This window comes from Podarcis vaucheri (assembly GCF_965113315.1).
Source record: "Podarcis vaucheri genome assembly, chromosome: 16".
NCBI lineage: Eukaryota > Metazoa > Chordata > Lepidosauria > Squamata > Lacertidae > Podarcis > Podarcis vaucheri.
The window spans coordinates 4,890,901-4,908,950 of NC_138754.1; the positions used below are offsets into that span (position 1 = coordinate 4,890,901).

The window sequence follows — 18,050 nt, forward strand, 5'->3', positions numbered from 1 at the left end:
AACGAATTCGTGGCTGCTCACTGCACCTTTAGGGCCATAATTGATGCAGCCAGTCAAAGACCGGCAAGTGTGCTGCTGTGGTTAAGCAGCCCAGAGGGAAAGTGATCCAGTAATGTTTCAGGGTATCACCAATTCAATGCTATGGCTGCTTAAAAAGGGGGGGGGGGGACCTCCTTGGTTCAATTCTCATGCCTGCTCCCCACTGCTGCCAGCTCTTATCCTGGCTGAACCATGTAAGCAGAGCTTTGTAGTAGGTACTGACTGTATTCACATGTCATGATAATAAGGCAGAATTGCATGCTCTTGGCTTCTGGGGAATGAGCAGTAGCCCTGTTCCCAAGTGATGCAGGGCAGAAATTTCTACAAAGCCAGGTCCCCCCCCCCCACAGAAAAACTTCCCGTTTCTGAAGTTTGATAGTAAGAACACATAGCACAGGTGCCAACTGCAAACACGATTATTAGGCAAGCTTGGCCGTTTCAAAGTTTATAGCTTTACAGTGGTACCTCTGGTTAAGTACTTACCGTATTTTTTGCACCATAACACTCACTTTTTTCCTCCTAAAAAGTAAGGGGAAATGTCTGTGCGTGTTATGGAGGGAATGCCTACGGGTGGCATGCCTATGGATTTTCCTCCTCTAAAAACTACGTGCGTGTTATGGTCGGGTGCGTGTTATAGAGCGAAAAATACGGTAATTCGTTCCAGAGGTCCGTTCTTAAGCTGAAACTGTTCTTAACCTGAAGCACCACTTTAGCTAATGGGGCCTCCCGCTGCCGCCACGCCACTGGAGCACGATTTCTGTTCTTATCCTGAAGCAAAGTTCTTAACCCGGAGCACTATTTCTGGGTTAGCAAAGTTTGTAACCTGAAGCGTATATAACCCAAGGTACCACTGTATTTACGAATTACAGAGCAAAATTAACATGCTAAATTAGATGGGCAATAGGACATTTTCTGTTGCAAACCAAGTATTTTCCAGAAAATCTACACCACTGTCATGAACATTGACCAATCGCTTCCACTTCTCTCTTTACCAGTGCAAGAAGTACGCTGAGATTCAAAAGTGACAAACAAACCTTGGTTTAAGGCTGGCTGGGGATCCTGGCTTGTTAGAGAAGAACAAGCCAAGACCCCAGTTCATGAATTGTTTGGAAGCCAACTTAACTGTGACTGCTAGCTTATTCCTCCTGCTTGTGCCAGGCAGGAATGAAGAGGGGGCAACTGGGCCATGTGGGCCCCTGATGTTCCACAAGAACAGTGCCCTTGGCTTATCCTAATGTGTGAACAGCAGCCACTGGGAGAGTTAAGCCCCTCAAGGCAAACAAACCAAGCTTTTCCCATCTTGTCAAAGCAAAAGAGAACATCTGTTAGCGACACTGTCTGGTGCCCCTGTCCTAAGCAGGGAGAAACACAGGGACCCAAAAGAATAATATGCAGGACCAGAAATGCATCAAAAAAAGAGGACCTGGTGTTCTTAGAAAAATAGTAAAGCTTAGATCTGATTTATTTCTATCATCTTCCAAAATCCCTGTGGGCAAAATTGTTCCTCACTCCCATCCCAGCTTCAAGATGTATGGAAGTTGCAAATGTCTAAATCACACAGCCTCTGCATTTTATACTGATTGTTGGTTTTTAACTGCATACTTTTGCCATTTTTGTGATTCTTACTCTACATTTTGCTTTAATGTAAACCACATAGAGGTCATTTTGACAAAATGTGCTGTACAAGAATGCAAAGTAAGTGATAAATGAATAGCATCAGTTCCTAATGCTGCTGCTCCATTGGCTGAAGAATGCAGCACTATCTTTCTTGCTGGCTATATCACATCCCCAAAATATTTTTCTCTGCTCTCCCACTCAAAATTTGAGCTCCGCTCTGGCTCAGAGGCACATCTCGGCTCCTGCTAACTTCCAACCTTCACAGACTGTTTAAGAAACATCTTCAAGGTATTAATTAGCTCCCATTCAACAAACATCAAGCACCAAAAAGCTGGCAAACTCCAAAGTCCAGAGTTAGGCAATACCTTTATTAGGCACAAAGAAGGCACAAAGGTGTGGCAAGCTTTTGAGCGCTGCAGAACTCTTCATCAAATAACGTTACACAAGGTAGGGCATGACTGGATGAGGATTTCTTTTTTTAAAGGAAAGGTTAGGCGGGCTGTTGTATGGTGAGGTCAGCCTGTAAGTAGACTCCATTCTGAGATGGAGATTTGCAGGCTGAGTCCCTCCCAGGTGTTGAGATATCAGGTTGCACACCTGGGATTCTAGGATAAAGAAGCAATGGCGGCTCCCAATCTCTCAGAAAAGAAACATCTGGCTTGCGACCTACTTTGGTCATACGCTGTTAAAAAAAATACACAAGCTCTCGGGCAGGTAGAGAATTGAAGCAAAGCCAAGAGTTAATTTAGGAAGATGCACTAGATAAGAGAGTCGCAAAGTGTAGTGCTACCCAGTGGCTGGAGGGAATGTAACTGTATCACCTTCAAATTGTAGAAGACAAGCCTTTAGCAGCGGCTAAAGTATTAGAAGCTGTTTTTACAAATTTATTTAGCCTGCTACTGTTTTTATCTGTTGTTTTAATGATTTTTAGATATGCTATGCTTTAATATGGTGATTTTATTATTTAATTATTACAGGTGTTGCTGCTAACATGCTGGGAGCCCCCTTGATAACAGCAAGCCTGAAAAGCTGCCTATAGATTAAGGATTGCAACCAGCTATTAATGGGCATGACTAACTTAGGTCCATTAATTTCAAGGTGTCTATTCTGAGTAAACTTAGTTGGATACAACTAATGGAATTTAAAAAAAATAAAAATGGAGATCTTACTTAAGAACCTCTACACTACACATTTTGAATAGAACCTTGCCTTAGAAACTGTTTCGCTCATCATCCCAAAATAGTTATCATTTTGTTGTCATAGACCCCCCCCTCCAGGTGTTTCCCAAATTTTCTACTGACATCCAACTAAGTCAACTGTCCTCTGAGCATAAGGCCATTGATTACAATGGGTTTACTCTCGTGTGTGAGACTAACAATGTATATCACCCTTACAATTATTCTATCAGAAAAAATGAAAAAGTCTATCAGAAATGAAAAAGAGAGGAAGAGGAATAGGAATAGGAGAGAAATCAGAGCATCCCTTTTTTTCTTTTTGGGCCTCCACATTTAATTGTTCACACATACAGCTCAAAACTAGCTACCCGGTTTGTTGTCCCTTGACTGGTCACACATTTCAACAGTAGCAACTTTTCCATTCCAATTGATGAGTCATTTGGCTAAACCTGAAGGCTTTGTTACAGTCAGCCATGTGAACAAGAAGCTTGTCCAATTTTTTACATACACGGTCTCCTTGTGTCTTTTCCAGTTTGGAAATAGCAGTCAATCCATTTATTTCCTTCCACGTATAAAAAAATCCCTGACTCTGAAGGCGAGCAAGACTTCATTCACCCTCAACTCCTCTAAAGAACCATGTGAGCCACGATGAGTTCCATTGGATAAATGGTGGGATATAAATTAAATAGACAGACAGACAGACAGATAGAGTTGACTCTTGGCTTGGAGAACAGAAACAAACATTATTCAAATATCCTTTCTATAGGCGGGTTCCCTTTTCCCCTGTGACACTCAAGTCAATATTTACAACCAGACCCAGAAGTTTCTAAAGCAGCTTTGCAGCAGTGGGCAATTCTGCAAGGGAAGAAAGAACCAGCCCATAGATTACTCTACCATTCTGCTACCCCTCCTCTCTTCCGAGGTACAAAAGAAACCAGAGAAGGGCAACTTCTGTGTCCTCCAGTTCTAAGCTTCTTGAAGCAGGTGTTCAATGAAAATGAATGAGATTTCTGAAAAACAATGCCTGGGATCAGGGTGTTCCTCCGGTGTGAGAGGTATAGTATTGCTGGCATTGAGGTAGGATGAGCTGAAACATCACACACCGTCTGGCACAAGCAGGTGCTTCCATGTTTCCACTAAGTTCATGTGTACAATCTGTGCGTCAGCAACCAGGTCCCAGGAGTTCCCGAGGTCTCTGACAAACGATAATAACTCTTTTTTAAAAATCACCTAGAAATCAAGCCAGGTGTTTGCAGGAGTGTGGAAAAAGAATCTGCTCAAGGTTGAGTCCACAGAAGAACTCAGAGAAGTACAGGCAATGGTGGACCCTCCATCTTCAGGAGCTGTTGCTAATAAGACCTGATCCTTAAGTGTGGGATTTGCACGCAAGCAGCACGTATGAGAACCAAAATGTCGAGATTCCTACATTGCAGAAGATTGGTCCCTTCCACCTCTGCAATTCTACAATTCTATAAAAGGCTACGCCTGCCCCCAGATCAGTCCTTGTAAAGTATGTTGTTGGATTACAACTCCCATGATCGCTGACCATGGGCTGTATTGGCTGGGGCTGGTGAGAGTTTGAACCCCACACTCTCCGGGAGAAACCAGGGCTGCTGGGGAAGACTGTCTGAGACCAAACTCTCTGTCCATGCTCAGATAGAATCAGCAAGCCATGGTTTGTTTACGAACACCGGAAGCTGCCTTAAACTGACTCAAGCCCACTGGGGTCAGTGTTAGAAACTGAGATAAGAAAGCTAGGAGCTAAATGGCACCTTAAACCTAGGTTATGGGCACAACAACAGAATGTCTAGGTGCGCTTTTTTATGGCAAGAATACAAAGCTGAAAATGAATGAACTGCAGCTAAAATTCATGTTCATTTTTCACATGGTCTAGTTCTCCCCTGTCCACCCCTCTAATATTCTTAAGAGGGTCTCTTCCCCAGTCTTCAGAGAGTAACTGGAAGTGTAGAGACAGAAAAAGGTCCTCCTTTCCTTCCACTCTGCAGTTTTAATCTGAAATCTTAGGTGCGGTACTGCACCAAGAGCTCAGAAACTACTCACGCTAATGAAATTTTCTGCCGCAAAATGCATCTAGAACAATGGGAGTTTTGAACACTGACTAGGGTCCACCTAGCTCAGTACTGCCTACACTGACTGGCAGCAGCTCTCCAGGGCTTCAGGCAGGGATCTCTCCCAGTCCTGCCTGGAGATGCCAGGACTGAACCTAGGACTTTCTGCAAGCAAAGCAAATGCTCTAATACTCAGCTACAGCCAAATGGTGGTTGGTTGAAACTTCTGAACAACAAACTTCTGAAGCCATTGTGTGTGGCTGGCTTGCAAACCGTATGGCTTCATTCTGAACCCAGCTTAGCCATGGTTTGTTTGCCTTCTGTCACAGATGCTTGCCAAGCTTCAAAGGCACAAGAGGAGAAAAACGAACCAGTTTTGGAGAAATAAGCTGTGTGGCTTATTTGCTCATCTAAAAAGACAACTCGTGGCTTTTTAAACAAACTATGGCTCAGTTTTATGTGTTCAGCCACTGTGTGCACACCAGAAGCCTTTTCACTGAATAATTGTTCTTTAGAAACATCTCATTTTAAAGATCACAAAACTCCCAAGAACAGATATTTTGCAATTCATTAGGATTTTGATAAGCAAACTTCATTTTTCTTTTTAAGACTTTTGTTACGCCCAACTGCCTTTTCCGTATCCCACCACAACTCCTAAAGTTGCAGTTTCTAATTAATGGAAAGAGTTCACATAATACATAGACAATCAGGACTCTCACAGAGACCGCCTATGAAATAGTCCCACAAACGCCGTTGTCACAAGGTCTGGAAAGATAGTGTGAATGAACCAAAATTATTGTGAAGGACTGGCTCAGGGATTCTCAGATAACCCACCATGCACCTCCAGACTATGAGGGGATCAAGCAGGAGTCACAAAAAGAAAAGAAAAATAAGTATGTGATCTGCTGCAAGTTCAGAAGCTGATCCTTGCAAAAGAGATGTATGAGAACATCCCTAAGCAGCCAACATTCAACACTACCAAGTGCATTCACGGCTAGCGAAGCACTCTTGACTTGTAACTCAGATTTGCATATTCCTAAACCTAGCAGAAGTTGTTCCAGTAAAATCTTACTGCCTTGGCTTATTTCCTTCCCTTCATCGCTAGGAAGCAAGCCAAGTGCAACTGTCTAATACACTCCTTTAGAATACAGCACTGACTGCACCAGTATAGTTGCTCACTTTTGGGGTTTATCTTGCTGCAATTACAGCTTAGGCAATATTTTGCCCCACAGGAACAGGTTTCAGCTCAGCTGCAGGTACAGAACAGAAGGAAGCAGTTAGCTTAGTTGGTTAGAGCATTGTGCTGATAAAACGCCAATGTTGCAGGTAGCGATGTTAAATTCTCGAGAATAATCTTTTGGAGAAAATTCTTGATTAATGAGAATAAAGGTATTAGAGAATTTTCATTTAAAATAGGAGTATATTCATTTTAATGCATTGAAAATTATATGATTAGTTAACATACATGTTTATTCATGGGTAAACTTGCTCAGACGGCAACCAAAAACTGTACAGATACTTTTATTCAATGGGACTATGCTGTGAATTCACATTCTTTGATTTTTTTTGCACTAAACTTGAAATTGAAAATTCAACATGAATGACTCACGTTAATCACTAAGCCTGCCACTAACCAAGAATTTACAGTTTGTGGAGAATATTCTCCGGAGAATTTTCTAGCAGAGAATATTCTCCAGAAAATATTCTCACCTCACATCACTAGTTGCAGGTTCGATTCCTATAAGGGCCACCTCTGTTTCATTGCAGGGGCTTGGACGAGATGACCCCCGGGATCCCTTCCAGCTCTACAATTCTAAAATTCTGTGATCAGACAGATTCAGATACACCCCAGACCCCAGCCAAATACACAGAGTACTGTAGTGAGTAGTCTTACTTGAAAATACAACCTACATTTCAAGCTTCCCGGTGCCTCAAGCATTATCCAAGAGGGCAAACTGAAACAGTTTGCTCACAGAAAGGAAATTCAAAGTGGTTGAGCTATCACGGCAATCCTGCTACTTCTTGGAAAGGACAACCATGTTGAGTACCAGCCGGCAGATGTTGCACTTATTGGGAAGGACCGTAGCTCAGTGGTACAGAATCTGCTTTGAGTGCAGAAGGTCCCTGCCCTGATGGCAGGTGTCTCCAAGTAGGACTAGGAGAGGTTCCTGCCTGAAAGCCTGGGGAACTGCTGCCAGTGTGGACAATACTGAGACAGATGGGCCAGTGTGTAACCCAGTTGCATGCAGCTTCCTAAGTTCCCACTGGCCCCACCTAGCATGTCCAGTGGTCAGGGATGACCAGGGAGATGGGAGTCCAACAATACCTGGAAGGCCATAGGCTCTTCATCTCTACTTAAATATGGACAGGACAGGGCTCACGATCCAGTATGTTAGTGAGGTGGCTAAGAAGGACACACACACAAAACTCTGTACATTTACAAACATTAATACAGGCTTGTCAATTGTCACTTACCCAGCAACTTGCGGTTGGAATTGACTGCCTTGAGGCAAGCTGGGAAGATTTACAAGATTGTTCTTTTTTTTAATAAGGCAACAGTGACTAATAAGGCACCCACAAGCCTAGCAACTTTCATAGACTTCTTTGCAAGGCTACTCGCATCCCCTCCAGCTCGCTAATTGCAAATATTCAAGTGCAGGGGGAAGGTTTATTTACTGGCCAGCCTGTTGAATCCCTGTACACCGTCCAATATTCAGATTTAGCTATGCACTTGAGGGGAGAACACAGGACAGTCAAACTTGCTTTTGAAAACAGCAGCAGCAGCAGTAGCAGCAGCAGCAAAGGAAGGTTTGCTGGCTTTCAAAAGCAGATTTAGCACCCTGCTGTTCAGCGACACTCCAGGCAATTCACGACAGATAAAAACGTTTTTTGTCATCTAGAATTATTGTTAAAAAGTCACCCACATCCATTCTACTTATCTCATTCTGTACCTGAAGTCAACAGCTTGAATGCCGTGCTCTCATTCAGAACCACCCCCAATGTTTTCCATTTCCCAAAGCAATAAAATCTAAGGTGCTGGATTCTCACTCCGGCAGGAAGTTCACTGAGCAACTACAACAGCCCAGTTCTTGCAACTTACAGGGGTAATATGACACATATAAGGGCTAACAATAGGAGAATGTGGCACTTTCTCTAATTCCCCGAGCTGCCTGCTATCTTAGGGAATATTCAGGACAACCAAGCAGGTTCAAGATTCAAGCCTCATGCAACCCACCAAGCTGCTGGGTGGCCCTAACCAAGCCACCACTCACTCAGCCTCAGCACCCTCCTTCCCAAATCTTCATCAAAAGGATTGGAATCCATTATTTAAGTGTTCCTTACCGCAGCTTTGTACAGAATACACACCATCACTTCAAACATCTGAAAAGTATTACTGCACCAAGGCAGACCAACCCATCCTTTTGACCTAATGCATGCAAAGTGCTTCTATACTATTGAAATGTCGTGTATGGGTGCTAATAAACTAAGCCCACCTCACTTTGTGTGGGAACTCACCCCACCCCCGCAAATTTTGGCCCTCTTTACAAAGTTATTGCATGGGTCACCGAGATAATACAAGCAGAATCCTTTGGCTTCTTCAGATGCATTGATCCGCCTGCTTGCCATACCACAGACCCTCTCTCAGAAGCAAGCCCCGCTGGGTTCAACTGAACTTAATTCCAAGTAACACAGGCGCAGGATAGCAGCCTTAAACATCACCCTTACACCATCACCTCTGTACAGATTGCAGACCCCTTTGCACTGCCCCAGCGCCCCCATTCTTAGCCCACTAAAAAGGGTTGCTACAAGGCATAAGTTACATATTTGCCTCTGAACACTTTGAAGGGGAAGTGGGGAATGACAAAGTTTGTGTTATTTGATCCATTTATTTATTGCATTTTTATCACTCCTTTCCTCCAAGGAGGAGAGCGCATTGTTCTCCTCCCCTGCAGAGGAAGTTAACCCTCCATTGTCCTCTTGCTGCCTTGCTGACCATAAAGCAGAGGGTCTCACCACCACTTTGCAATCCCTTCATATTCAGCCCACCTTCAGGGACCCTTGCAAGGAGCACCAAGGAAAATTCACTCTGCATAAACACTGCACCAATCTCAAATGGTTGTATCAACAGCAAGAATCACCATCATTGTAATTCTTATCATAAAGACCTGTTAAAGTGTTATACTAAACCTGTTACACTAAATTTGTACACCACCCTTCATCTGTAGATGCAGAAGATATACAGTAGTCACCAAGTGAGATCTGCATCCACATAGATGTGATTTTCTATAATTCCATATCTAGGGGCAACAGAGGAAGCAGACTTATCCTGAGCGAGACCTTTGGTCCATCTAGCACAGTGGTGTCCAAACTCTTTTCAAAGAGGGCCAGATGAAGTGAAGGGCCGTGGGGGCCAACCAAAGGTTTGGCCCACCAAAGTTGTTGGATCTTTTTTTAGGATTGAAGTTGTTGAGGTTTTTTAGGATTAGGCCCCCGAAATGGAGTTTGGACATGCCTGATCTAGCACAATGTGTTGTTCTAGACTGACTTGAAGTGGCTGTCCAGAGTGTCAGGCAGGAACCATTCCTAGCCCTACCTGGAGATGTCGGCGATTGAACCTGAGACTTTCTGAATGCATAGCAGATGCTCTACCACTATGGTCCTTCCCCAAACATTACACTTACACACACCAATAACCACAAACAATGGCAGGAAATCCCACCCAATCCCCCTTGCATCTATTCTCTCCATTCTTATTTCACTGTGCAGGGCTGTTGCAAAGACCAAAGTTGTTGTACTACAACTCACATCTTACCTGATACACGAGTATGGAGGTGGGGTAGGATGTATGTCTGAGCACCCCCACTTCTGATTCCTGGATCCAGCATGGACTCAGTTGCTGGAATAGCCAGGCCAGCCTGGTAATGGCCCGCTAAGTATGGGTCCCTAGGGGAACCAGAAGGCAAATGGGTGGGCTTCCCTCCCTCAGAAGGCTGGAGTTGAGAGTTGAGTGATGTGAGCTAGAAGCTGCAGGAAATGCTGCAGGCTTGAAATGCAGGGAAAGAGTCAAGCCTGATTTCTGCAGGCACCCAAGGCTGCAGCTATGGGGGAAGCAAGGCCCTTCTTGGGGTGCTAATGCTGTGAACCCCTCCATCGTAGCCTGAGGTGGTATCTATGTGTAAATAAACCATATGTGATGAAGACACCACAGACTCCACTGTGCCTCATTCCAAACTCTGGGTAAGTGTTCAGATCCATGTATATGATGAACTTTTTCTATGCCAATAAAGGAGACTGATTGATGGATTATACATACACATAGTGAAAGCATATAGTGCATTTGATCTCATCATCAGCATAGGAGTATCAGTAACAGCGCACCCTATATAATATGCTGCGCCAAATTCACACATATTGTGTACGCACAAGCACCACAGCAAAATTAAGAAACTACATGAATTGCCAAGTAAACTATGCATATCTTGTACACGCTGCCATAACCATTGCCACCACAGTCATCATTACTGCCACTGTAATAGTAATAATGCACCCTGTATAAAATGAAAAGTACGTTTCCGAGCCAAAGTGTTGGTGCTGACCTTTAAAGCCCTAAACGGCCTCGGTCCAGTATACCTGAAGGAGCGTCTCCACCCCCATCGTTCTGCCCAGACACCGAGATCCAGCGCTGAGGGCCTTCTGGCGGTTCCCTCACTGAGAGAAGCAAAGCTACAGGGAACCAGGCAGAGGGCCTTCTCGGTAGTGGCGCCCTCCCTGTGGAATGCCCTCCCACCAGATGTCAAAGAGAACAACAACTACCAGACTTTTAGAAGATATCTGAAGGCAGCCCTCTTTAGGGAAGCTTTTAATGTTTGATGTATGACAGTATTCTAATATTCTTTTGGAGTGGCTGGGGAAGCCCAGCCAGATGGGCGGGGTATAAATAAATTATTTATTATTATTATTATTATTATTAATTCTACAAAGTGATTTTGCGCATAACATCATCATCAACCACCACAACGTAGCTTATCATAGTACTGTTAATACAATGCCAAAACAGGGACTTCTGAAGGACTACCTTACCCTGAGGGAAGCAGGGAGGAAGCATTTGCCACTTGTCTAAACAAATCCTTGTCTTTCAGCTAAATAAATAATGCACACTATAAACTAAACTATAAACTAAAATCTGCCAACTAAGATATACACACCAACAGCACCACCATAATAATCACAGCAATACTACTAATAATGCATCCATTATAAACTGTCAAGTAAAGCTACATGTTGTACTGAGATGGTGCCTCTGTTGTAGCATCAATTATCATAATCATAGCAACCTTAATTCTGCACTTTGGATAGACTTCCAAATAAAATCTACACAGCAATACTGTACGCATCATCAGTGCTACCACCAGAGAAATATAATCACAGTAATAATAATGTACCCTCTATAAACTGCTAATCTACATAGATGTGACAGCACTATGAATAATTATAGTAATATCAACAATTACAAACTACCAACTAAAATCCACGCAGAGAGACACAGGATCAGTACCCTCAACATTATTAATGGTCATCATCACAAAAATATTAATAATGCGTATGATATATAAAGCCAAGTAAAATCTTCACCATCATAGTAACATCGCACCCTGCATAAAACACCAAGCAAATCTACACATAGGTATCATTATTAATAATTTTATTTATGAAATGCTCCCCAAGAATCATCTTGGAGCAACTTCCTATAAATTATGCCATATATGACAGTTACATTTATAGAAACAACAGGTAAAGTTCAAAACAACAGCGCCTACACTAAAAAATTCAGATCCAAGACAGATACCAAGTGAGGCAAAGATTTTAGAAGGCTCGTTGAAAAAGGAAGGTGGCAGAGAGGAGACAGACAGACAGCATATACAAAACAGTTACATTTCTAAAAGCCCTTGGCAACAACTGCGTACAAAAGCAACTTAAAACAACAGCAGCGGCAAACCTTTTCAAACAGCACATGTAAAAAAACCAATTCGGATCCGGGAGCGATACCAAGTGGGAGGAAGACCTATTATTATTATTATTATTATTATTATTATTATTATTATTATTATTATTACAAGGCTCCTTGAAAGAAGAAGAAGGCGGGAGGCGGCGGCGGCGATGGCAGGTATATCCCCCACACCCCTTGCGTTATCCACCCGCCACACAGAAAAGCGGCGCATAACAGAAACGCCAGCTCAAGACAACCGCATGCAAAAAGAACTTTTTGTTTTTGGAAAGCAGCTCTTTGGAAATCCTGTTTAAAGCACCAAAATACAAATATATGTGTGTGTAAAAATAAAATAATTGAGGCGTATATCCGGGCGGGCGGGAGGGAGATTTCGGCCGAGGCTTTGTTGAAAGGTGACGGAGGAGGCGTCGCCAGGTATCCCACCTTTGCCACCACCCATTTCCCTGCCCCCCCCCGAGGCCCGCAGGTGAGCCCCTCCCCGCCCGCCTCCCCCCCCCCCGCGCACTTACATCTGCGCATCCACTTGATCCAGTGGTGGACGATGGTGCTGTGGTGCCGCTTGTTCTCCAGGCACCACGACGACAGGCCCTGGATGGACTCCATGGTGTTGGTCACCCCCTGAAGCCTCCTGTCCAGGGACGCCTCCAGAGGGCCGGACGACGACGACGACGACGACGAGGCCGGCCCGCCCCCGCCGCCGCCCGCCGCAGCGGCGGAGGACGACGACGAAGAAGAGGAGGAGGACGACGACGACGACGAGGAGGAGGCCTTGCCGCCGCCACTGCCGCCGGCCGCCATCTTCCCTCCCCTTCGGTCGCACAAGCAACGCCGCTCGGGAAGGGGGGGGGGAGGGGGGACGAGCGCGAGGGAGGGAGCGTGTCTCGGCGCGTGCGTGCGTGCGTAGCGTGCGTGCGCGCGCTGTCCGCCCGCCTCGAGCGCGCTTCTCTCGCTCGCTCGCTCGCCGTCTCCTCTCCAGCGCGCAGGCGCACTCGGGGCAAGGCGGAGCTTTCCCCGCGAAGGGCGGGGAAGGGAGGAGGGGAGCTGATATTGGTTATGGTCATAGTTAAATCGCAGCTGCGCATTTAGCGTTATGAATACGAATACATTTTCCCCCAAAAAAAGTTTTTATTGGTTTTCACAACATTGTAAACAAACAAACAAACACATAAAACAAACATAAATCGTAACCTCATTAAAAATTGCACTTATTAACATTGTTAAGTGACTTCCTCGCTTCCTCTTGGTTGAATTTCATCGCATGTCCTTTTAACGGTTTTCCAAATCACAGTTCTTGTAAAATTTAACTTAAACATTCACATCCTTAGATCTTCACATTATGAAATTAAACATGTTAATTCATCACTTAAATAAAATCCTAAGCCAATTAAGTATCTGCAAGCTGTTTTCAGTTAGTTTAACTTAACATATTTAACTAAGTAATCATTCAATTTGATCTTCCTGATACTCCTGGTCGTGGACTCTTCCGGTTAGGTTGGCTAGCTCTGAAAAATCCATCTTCATCTGTCATTCTTCTATTGTTAGTAATTCTTGGGTTTTTCCACTTTTTAGCTAACAAAATACGAGCCGCAGTTACAGCATACAAAAATAATTTAACATCTTTCTTGGGCAATTCCAAACCTGTTATTCCAAGAAGAAAGGCCTCTGGTTTCTTTATAAATGTATATTTCAACATTCTTTTCAATTCGTTATATATCTTTTCCCAGAAGTCTTTCACCTTGGGACAGGTCCACCACATATGATAAAATGTTCCTTTTCTTTACATTTCCAACATAGATTGTCACAGTTATGATATATCTTTGCTAATTTTACAGGAGTCCTGTGAATACAAATACATTTATTGGCTGCATTGTATCACATTGCATTTATTACACTGGTAATACGCCGATATCTATTGTGTCAGTTTGTTGCAATAACTTGAAAACAATGAAACAGCACAATTGTTCTGTTTATTGCATAGGTAGGCGAACTAAGGCCGGGGGGCCGGATCCGGCCCAATCGCCTTCTAAATCCGGCCTGCAGGCGGTCCAGGAATCAGCGTGTTTTTACATGAGTAGAATGTGTGCTTTTATTTAAAATGCATCTGGGTTATTTGTGGGGCATAAAAATTAGTTCATCCCCCCCCCCCCAAAAAAAATATAGTCCAGCCGCACACAAGGTCTGATGAACAGTGGACCAGCCCCCTGCTGGAAAAGTTTGCTGACCTCTGGTATTGTGGCGATAGCTACGATAATTATGCTTATGAGCATCGTTGCAATAACATCACCATAATATTATATTGGTATAAGAATATTCCTTTTGTTAATTGCGTTAATAAACATAATCTTAATGGTGGTGATGCATTTACAGCCGCGCACTGTCTAGAAGCCGCGCTGCGCAGGGTTTTGGGGTTTTTTCCTCGTTTCCGCTCCGTGGCTAACGCGGATTCCGCCGTGCGCGAGGGGGTGTGGCCGAGTTGCTCCACGCTCCTCCGAACCCGATCACGCGCCGCGGTGCAAAGTAAAGCCAGCGTCACTTGCGCCCCTCGCTTTTTTGCAAAGGTTTCCCAGCGATTCAGGGAATCGCTGCTTGCCCAGCTTGTATGCAAAAAAATTGTCAGTGCAAATGTTCCTTGCACCGATTTTTTTTTTTTTTTGTCACTGCAAAATGTTCCTTGCACCGACTTTTTTTTGGGTAAAAAATAAAACAAAAAACCTCTTCCGCTGGCAATGGATTTATTTATATATATTCCAACTGGCAGCCCCGCCCCCTGCACGGAGCCGCAGCAGCAGCAGCAAAAGCAGCCGCCCCTCCCACGTGACCAAGCAACGAAAGTTTCTCGGGTTGCTTCCTCCCGCCCGCCTCCGACGAGCCGGTCAAAAGTTTAGTCCTCTTCGAGCGGCGATTGGTGGATGCCGGCGCGCGCGTTCACCCAGCCACCAATGGGGAAGCTACAGGAGAGCTGAGAAAGCCCAATGAGGAGGCAGCGGCGGCGCGACGCAGCCAATGGGAAGCGAGAGGCGGAGGAGCCAAAGAGCGCAGCAGCGGCTCCTTTCAGGGTTGAGTGCCCCGCCCCCTTTCGACCGTGAGGCGAAGGGCGATTTAAACCGTCGCCGTCATCCAGTTTAAAGGCTCAGCGACGCTTTGAACGCCGTTGCTACGACAGGCTTCGACAAACCGCCATTTTATATATAGCAAGAGGGGGGGGGTCCGCTTTACACGCAACGTTAATACTCAAAAGCGCGTGCGCATGCCCAGCGCGCGGGCCCGAAGCCCCAGCGGCGCATGCGCAACGTGCGCCAACCCAAACTCCCTCTCGATAGCGCGAAGCCGATGTGCAGCATAAGTAAAATGTGAGTCGGCTCACAGTCACTTCCCAGAAGCCATTGCGCACCAACTTGGCCACACTCCCATAATTCCATGGGCCAGTTCCCAGCATTCACTGGGGGATAAGCCAAGGTTTCTATTTCTACTTCCCTATTTTACATACTGGTATCATTTAAAACAGTAAATCGCCGTTGGTGATGTATGAATACAATGAATAAATAAATTTATTTTTTGAAATGTTTAAAAAACCCTTAATACCATAAATTTAAATATTTCCAGCTCTACATCAATATATATCTCTATGGGAGCCCTTTTCTGGTTTCCCCCCTCATCAACGTTTATAATTCATGAATTTTGAAAATTCAAGGGGCCCAACATTTTTCACTGCCCCATTATTTCACAGCCCCCCAATGTCCAAAAAGGAGCCAAGCACGGAGCCTAGCAGAGTGTAGCTTCAATGGCCAGCTTCTACAACTTCAGGAAAAGTAGTCCCCCACCGGTGGTGACAGTAGCAGGAGCCATTGGCCACTGAAGCCACGTTCAGCTCTGCGCCCTGGCTCCTCCAACGTTCTGGCAAGACATTGGGATGTCACATGTGTGACATAGCATGCAAGCATGCATGCGCACGCACACACACACACACACACAAATCTCCCTCACAAGTTGTCACCTCTGATCCCTGGCCTTCAAGTGGTGTGTCAGGACCCCTTACAGGGTCACAGCCCAATTGATTCAAGGCGAGTCGCAACAGGAGCACTACCACCGTTCAAATATATGGTAAAAAAATTAAGGAATGGGTCCCCAGTTGCATGATTAAAGGCTGGTTCTGAAAAGGTTAAAGATTACTCCTCTGGAACAGTCTTTGCGAACCTTGCGCCTTCCAACTTCTTCAGACTACAACTCCCATCAGTTCCAAAAGGATTCAGAGGCTGCTGCAGAAATTAGAATTTTTAAAAATGAAAAGCAGTTCTGAACATGTGCTGCAAGGGGAAGCCAAACCCAAAGTAGTTTAGAAAGGAAGCATAAAAGCATCCCCTAAAAGCATTCATACTTTTGTTGTCCTGAGATAAAATCCTGGCTAGTGGACAGCTTTCTGAAAGATTGCCTCTAGACCAGACCTAACCAACTTTACAGGAACAAAGAAGTATTCTGCCATCGCTGGGATCCTTCGTTTTCCAGAGCCCTCACCTGGAGTTTACACATTTCTACCAAATCACAGCACAGTTCTGCTTCACCCTCACAACCTTGCACGGAACTTAATATTGCTTCAAAGGGACTGATACCACCTCTAGACCCAAGTGTATCTCATCCCTAATAAAACCACTGAAGTTAAAGGGCCTAAGTAAGCGAATGCGAATTTAACATCCTTATCGTGACACCAAGGATCGCAGCGGGACATAGACACAACGCCATTTATAAGAATTTCTGAAGGCACAGCCCTGGACACCACAATTCACAATGCAATAGCCGGCCCTAAGGTATCAAGCTACTTTGTCCCAAAATTTAACTTCACCTACTTTCCTCTGCAGAGGGGCAAGCTGGGAATGATGGGGCACCTTCTATTTTGTATGGAACAGATACAGACTCTAGTCCCAAATCCCAATACATTGGGCTGGCCACTCTGAGAACAGGAGGCTGGGAGTAGATGGGCCTCCTCTGACCTGATCCCGCAGACTCTCCTATCCTTAAATTGAAGGGCGGTGCTGAAATGTGAAAAATGCTGCTTCTAGAGCACATTTATTGAAAGCAAAAAATTAGCATAAGGATGGCGGGCCTGTGGCCCACCTGATATCGATGGATTCCAACTCCCACCAGCCCCAACAAGCATGATCAATGGTTCCTGGTGAAAGGCTGGGAGGGGGGCTTCCCAGAGGTACAGTGGTACCTCAGGTTAAGTACTTAATTCGTTCTGGAGGTCCGTTCTTAACCTGAAACTGTTCTTAACCTGAGGTACCACTTTAGCTAATGGGGCCTCCTGCTGCCGCCGCAGCACGATTTCTGTTCTCATCCTGAAGCACAGTTCTTAACCTGAAGCACTATTTTTGGGTTAGCGGAGTCTGTAACCTGAAGCGTATGTAACCCGAGGTACCACTGTATTTGACAAGGCCCTAGGCTGACATCCACACCAGTGTGGAGTTGCAGGGGTCAGCAAACTTTTTCAGCCGGGGGCCGGTCCACTGTCCCTCAGACCTTGTGGGGAGCCGGACTATATTTTGGAAGGGGGGGGGGAAATGAAGGAATTCCTATGCCCTGCAAATAACCCAGAGATGCATTTTAAATAAAAGCACACATTCTACTCATGTAAAAACACGATGATTCCCAGACCATCCATGGGCAAAATTTAGAAGGTGTTTGGGCCGGATCCGGCCCCCGGGCCTTAGTTTGCCCACCCATGGGATGCAGGAGACCACTAGGTGTAACATCTTGGGCCGACCACTCGCTCTCAGCCTAGGCTACTTCACAGGGTTTCTGTGAGGACAAAATTAGAATTATGTACACCACCTTGAGCTCCTTGGAGGCAAGGTGGGACATATTTATGGAACAACAACAAAAACACGTTTGAAGTACCGTATATGGCTCCTCGCTCCTCAAAGAATCCTGAGAATTGTGGATTGTTGTGGATGCTGAGAACTGTAGCCTTGAGCGCCATAAACTACAGTTCCCAAGATTCTTTGGAGAAAGACATGTGTTTTAAATGTGTAGACGTGACCTGCGGTAAGCAAGATCAATGGTGAGATGGGACCCTTTGTCTGATCCAGCAGGACGACACTTTCAGCTGCTACCCACAATGCAGTTGGTCTTCGGTCATGCCAAGCC

At 45.0% G+C, this 18,050-nt stretch overlaps 1 protein-coding gene across 4 annotated transcripts in view; it reads right to left on the bottom strand.

Annotated features, from left to right (window-relative positions):
* RPRD2 (regulation of nuclear pre-mRNA domain containing 2) overlaps nt 1–12,741 on the bottom strand; it is a 37,544-nt gene extending 24,803 nt beyond the window's left edge. For all 4 annotated transcript variants that reach the window (XR_014214238.1, XM_082202030.1, XM_082202029.1 and 1 more), the window contains exon 1: nt 12,419–12,741. Coding sequence is in view for 3 of the 4 variants with exons in the window: in XM_082202030.1 (XP_082058156.1) it covers nt 12,419–12,707 (289 nt within the window). In the remaining variant the exon portion in view is untranslated. The remainder of the gene's footprint in view (nt 1–12,418) is intronic.
* Nucleotides 12,742–18,050: the final 5,309 nt, after the last annotated feature.